The sequence below is a fragment of the Camelina sativa genome, chromosome 8 (assembly GCF_000633955.1).
Source record: "Camelina sativa cultivar DH55 chromosome 8, Cs, whole genome shotgun sequence".
In the NCBI taxonomy this organism is placed as follows: domain Eukaryota; kingdom Viridiplantae; phylum Streptophyta; class Magnoliopsida; order Brassicales; family Brassicaceae; genus Camelina; species Camelina sativa.
Genome location: NC_025692.1, coordinates 2,227,074 through 2,232,828, shown reverse-complemented (window position 1 = coordinate 2,232,828; position 5,755 = coordinate 2,227,074). Strand labels below are relative to the sequence as shown.

At 31.2% G+C, this 5,755-nt stretch overlaps 2 protein-coding genes across 2 annotated transcripts; both read left to right on the top strand.

The window, feature by feature from the left end:
- Positions 2,343-2,815, top strand: LOC109126040. The gene has a single exon (XM_019229099.1). It carries the CDS (start codon positions 2,396-2,398, stop codon positions 2,639-2,641), a length of 246 nt encoding a protein of 81 aa, XP_019084644.1. The 5' UTR covers positions 2,343-2,395; the 3' UTR covers positions 2,642-2,815.
- Positions 4,585-5,755, top strand: LOC104705704 (30S ribosomal protein S13, chloroplastic-like). The gene is made up of 3 exons (XM_010421761.1): positions 4,585-4,799; positions 4,994-5,218; positions 5,443-5,755. The coding sequence occupies exons 1-3, from the start codon at positions 4,683-4,685 to the stop codon at positions 5,608-5,610; spliced, it is 510 nt and encodes a 169-aa protein (XP_010420063.1). The 5' UTR covers positions 4,585-4,682; the 3' UTR covers positions 5,611-5,755.

The window sequence follows — 5,755 nt, the reverse complement described above, 5'->3', positions numbered from 1 at the left end:
CATTACAGTACTGTAGTAAACTAGGTAACCAAGCGAGTTATTAGACGTAACAGAAACTAGAGATTTAATTGATTAATTTATCATCGACGTAAATATAATTTATGTTTCCATTCCGTAAATCTTACATTGTCGTTTTTATTGTATGTGTTTCTTACGGACTTGGTCAACAAACTAACTATATTTCTAACTTTTGTGTAGGACATCATCAAGAAAATAAAAAGATTTCAGCTAACCAAATATTCGATTTTGTTTTGATTCACTAAACTAAACTAATTTTTGGAAAGAAAAATGTAATATAGAGTATTGCATATGAGAGGGACCTCGACAAAAACAATAATACATTTGACACTGAGAGACCATCTATATATACATTTTTTGAGACAAAATAAATCCTGAAATTGCTACTTATTTACAGGGAATGCCATTAACATTAAATATTTAATTAATAAAAAATTGTAAAATTTGGGTTTGTCCAAAGTTCTCTCACTTACTAAAGCTCAAGCCCATTAGTGACTTGATCAGAAAAGCAATCATCAATTAAATTCTTTCCATATTTGAGAATCTACACTCATATATCTCTTTATAACAAAATATGTTTTTTTTATCATTACTAACATATCCATATATACATACGTATTACTAATAACAAACAAAAAAATTAGTATGGATCAACTGAAAGTTTAAAATGTGGAAAATTAAAAGGATTATATGCACAAAAAAAACTATATATTCCATGTCTAATTATAAATAGATGAAACAAACTAAATTACAATGTCACAATATAGTATACGCATATAATTTTAAAAATTCAAAATAATTTCAAATACTATTATCTATACATTGCAAACCAAATAGACACATAAAAAAGTATGTACATTTTATACTACATAAAATTTAATTAACAATATGATATCCTAACTTCACTATAACACAATCCACCACAAACATACTACTTATGCATTACATAATGTATTGATTTAACATATTGTTCACTTAAAATTTATAAAACATTACTTAAAATAAAACATTTTTTATTTTATTTTAAAATAAAAAATAGCCCCGCGGTACACCGCGGGTGAATATCTAGTTAGGGGATAAAGAGTATGAGAGAGTGACTAATGAGGTGACCATCACCATGTGTAGACTATTAATACAGCGGGCCAAAATCAAATTACAACAAATTTAGGCCCACTAATCGTATCGCCTTATGCTTTCAGCCTATTAATTATTAGTTCCAGCTAAATTCTTCTAATCACTAATTGGGCCTAAAGCTTGGTGAAATTTAAATTCATATGGAATTGTAAATTCTAAAAATCAAAACACATGGATTTTGAAATAATATGTTTTATGCTTGGATTTGAATCCTTCTATTTTACACTTTCAAATCCATTTAAAACATATTGTGGATTTTGAAATCTAAAAACAAATCATTAAATGAATAACATGGGATTTTAACAAATATTTGTAAATCATAGAACCAATAACACATATGATAAGTATTTTAAAATCAATGATTGAATAACACATGATTTTTGTTTGGACTTCCAAATCCATTAAAATCATAGAACCAATAACCCCTTCTTAGTATTAATTAGTGTCTCTCTAATGAGTTTTCTCTTCTCCACTCGTTAATTAATTTCTCTTATCAAATTATTCTTTTGGTATTTGTGTTTTAGAATTTTGTTTTAAGAACCAGAGAAATATGAATGCTATAAATCTAATTAAAAGAGTCATGGTGTTACACACTTAACTCGTTTGCTTTCAAGTTTCACGACTGATATACAAGTATTTCCCTTTCGGATGTTTGATCTTAAATTTGTTGGTATTGTTGGAATGCTCTATTCTCGAAATCAAACAATCAAAGGCCACGAAACTAAACTAATGATAAAATTCTATTATTTTAATACCACAACTAGAGCCACAAAAAACTGACCGGCCACACAAAGTGTACATATACATACATACACCATTTTTTTGGTCTCCGGAAACAGAACCGGATTGAGCTGGAATCAGTTCCTAATCAAACCGGATCAATCATAGTTTAGTCAAGAAACATCCCTCTTTATGTGACGAAGTAATTACAGCTGTTCCAGAACGGCAGAACATACACGAACATATAAATGGGTGTCCACTAACATATTCAGACATTACATCACCATGATCACTCTGTCCTTTTTTCCATTTTCTAAGTGAACAACATGTAAACGATTACGACTTATAGGCCATCTCAATATCAAGACTCATTCTCATGCGTTGACTTATAACCAACTAAACATTTTTCTATAGGACCCCTCTCTCTATATATAAATTCTACCCCCTCTGTTGATAGATCCTACAAAGCATACAACAAAAAGAAAAACCAAAGAAGGAGAAGAAGGAGAAGAAGAATATTCAAATGGCACCAAGAAGTTCTTTGATCCGTTTCGCCTTCGTCTGCATTGTCTTGGCCGTGTTGGTCATGACTGCCGAGTCGCACAACGGAGTCAACCATGGTCCTGCTAAGGCTCCATCGGCACATGGACATGGTCCAGCTGCATCGCCACCCAAAGCTCATGCTCCGTCTCCAAGTGCTGCCACTTTCTCTGCCTACCCTCAGCTCATGGCCACCGCATTGGTCGGTGCTTTGTCTTTCCTCTTCTGAGATGTGTTTCCATTTATCTTTGAGATTGTTTTCTCTCTGAGTTTTATTTTTTACTTCCTCTCGTGTCTTCCTTCTTCTTCTTTTGTTTCTTCAAAGATTGTGATATGATGTTATGTTCCTATCATAATAAAACATTTATCTTTTGATGTTTGAAATGTATTTTCGTCCTTTGAACTAAATCTTAATCTTCTAACCAAGGCTTTATAATGATTCGTTTTAAGCATATTGATTAAATTAGCCTTTTACTCATTTAAAGATTTATAGAAATATCGAATAGATAGAGATCCAAAGTAAATCTAAGATATTAACGTTTACAAAAAAAATGGGCATGCCTCAACAAATATAATGGTGCATTCACACGTTGGTTTCGTAAGCAATGTGTACATCCTCCTATTTAGATAGATACTAGATCAACAACACGCTTTAGTTAGTTTCATGGATTCTTATCCCTAAAGCCTCACGAAACAATATAAAAACATCCAAAAGAAATATACATTAATTATTCATAGAATAAAATATATAAGTACTTTAACTTGCAATCAAACCCATGAGTATAATAACTCCAATGAATCATCTATGCAAAATGAAGAACAAAACTACTCCATATTGAAAAAAACTCCAAAATTATGAAAATTGAATAAAAGCCAAACAACCTAATTAAAAATACAGAAGAATATAGAACAACATATACAGTAAAACCTCTATAAATTAATAATGTTGGGACTAAGACATTTTATTAATTTATAGTGATATTAATTTATCTATAAATTAATAATTATTATTTTATAGTGTAAATTAATAATTATTAATTTATAGATATATTTTTAATTGTTTATTTTTTAAAAAAATATGAATTGGAACAACTATAGCAAAATAAGATTAAACTTTCGGATGTTATAAATTTTATGGTTTAGGAATTGAACTTGTAATATTTAGAAAGCACTATTTACAATAAATTACAAATATTATAGACAAATTGACTTATACACATGAGACACATAAATTCAAATCTATGAATAATAATATCAATTCTCCTATTTTAATAATCTGTCAAATTATCAAATTGTAAATGATGCATATCTAAAAATTAAAACTTTAAATTTTAATTATTTGTATGACATGTTATAAAATATTTTAGAGATATTATTATAGGTTGAAAATACAACATTACAATTGTTCTATAGAATTGAGCTTTAGGAGAAACATACACTATTATATCAGTATATATATATATATATATAAATTTACATAATTATTAATTTATGATATTATTGGGACCATATTTTATAAGGAGATTTCGAAAAAATTATTATCTTATTATCTTATCGAATATTGTTAATTTTTACACTGGCCCGACTTGGGACCAGCAAAATTTATTAATTTATAGTGTTTATTAATTTATAGAATATTAATTTATTGAGGTTTTACTGTATATATATATATATATATATGTAACGATAGCGAAGTCAACGAACATCTCAATAATAAACAAGAATCATTCTCGAACGTTGACTTTTGCATCTATGCACTAGCCATTTCTATACAATCTCTCTAATCTCTATCACGCATGACTCTTTTATTGCCATCTTACACAAGAAGAAGAAGAAACTCAATATATAATGGTCCATCAATTGCACTGTCCTCACATGGTCCCAAAGGCTCATGCCTTTTGGTTCGTCTTTCTGATTAATTGTGTGTCAATTGATCATAAATTCATAATTCATTTTTTTTTGTTTTAATAGAAAAAATATCTGTAAATCAATTTTCTCATAGAAATAATAATAAAAAAATTAAATTCCAAATTAAAATAATTATAGTGTGACTGTGAATCCAGGGCCTTGCGGATACAGTAACGAGCCTCTCAACAAAAACACTAAAGCCCAATAAGTAATTTTTTTTTGTTTTTTTTTTTTGCAATTTTGCTAAAACACGTTTGGATTCGACGTTTTGCCTTATCCGTTCGGCTCAGCTTCTTCTTTCGTCACCTCTGAATTAGTTTTAGAATCTGAAAATTTGGGTTTTAGGAAGAGAACACAGAACAATGGCGCAGATGGTTGCAATGCCGGTAGCGCACTCGCTCTCCCTCATATGCAGTTGGACCAAATCCAACCCTCTCTCTCGCAACTCTCTTGCCCTCCCAGCTTCCAACGTTCCCAGTGTAATGATTTCTCTCTCTCTCTCTCTCTCTCTCTTGCGTTTGATGTTGTAATCCGAATTAATTGATGTTATTTCTGTTCGATTCAAGAAATTATGAAGTGGGTTTTGAACCCTAATAAGACTCTTTATCAATTTGGGATTTTTTTTTGTCTCTGGTTTTAAAGGTTTGTTTTGTTTGGTGTTGTTGAAATGCAGAAGCAGAGTCTAAGCATCAGATGTGCTCGTGTTGGTGGTGTGGAGATTCCTGGTAACAAGAGGATTGAGTACTCTCTTCAGTACATTCATGGGATTGGTCGAACTAGGGCTCGTCAGATTCTTGTTGACCTTCAGATGGAGAACAAGATCACCAAAGACATGCCTGAGGAAGAACTCATCATTCTTCGTGATGAAGTCTCCAAGTATATGATCGAGGGTGACCTGGTATACCATTCAGCTTTCCCCCACTCTCTTAGTAGGACACTAGAGTAATGTATCTTAAAAAGCCTTCTCAGCCAATTTACTTGTAGAATAGGTATCTGTATGACTTGGTTGAACTAGGATTTAAGACCTTAGACTTGCTGTTAAAATTTTACTTTGGTTTCATGTGGTTTGGTGTTTCTGATATGTGAGAATGGATTGTGATTTTTTTGTTGTGGGTGTTGCAGAGGAGGTTCAATGCTCTTGCAATCAAGAGGTTGAAGGAGATCCAGTGTTACCGTGGTGTAAGGCACATCCAAGGGTTGCCATGTCGGGGACAGAGAACCAAGAACAATTGCAGGACTCTTAAAGGCAAGAAAATTGCCATTGCAGGGAAGAAGAAAGTTTCAAAGTAATCATCTTCTTGATTTCCGTCTTGTTCTGCTGTATTGATACTCTTTTTAGTTTGTGTAGTCTCTTTTTTTAAAAATGTGATTTGTAATCCCAAAAAACTTGGTTCGAATTTGAGCCCTTTCAAGATTATCTTCGGCTTTTTGGTTA

What these genes read in the sequence shown, in the direction of transcription:
- LOC104705704 (XM_010421761.1), top strand. Translation starts at nt 4,683, where the DNA reads ATGGCGCAGATGGTTGCAATGCCGGTAGCGCACTCGCTCTCCCTCATA. An exon ending in CAGCTTCCAACGTTCCCAGT is followed by an intron (nt 4,800 to 4,993) that starts GTAATGATTTCT and finishes GTTGAAATGCAG; the next exon opens with AAGCAGAGTCTAAGCATCAG. An exon ending in ATATGATCGAGGGTGACCTG is followed by an intron (nt 5,219 to 5,442) that starts GTATACCATTCA and finishes TGGGTGTTGCAG; the next exon opens with AGGAGGTTCAATGCTCTTGC.
- LOC109126040 (XM_019229099.1), top strand. Translation starts at nt 2,396, where the DNA reads ATGGCACCAAGAAGTTCTTTGATCCGTTTCGCCTTCGTCTGCATTGTC.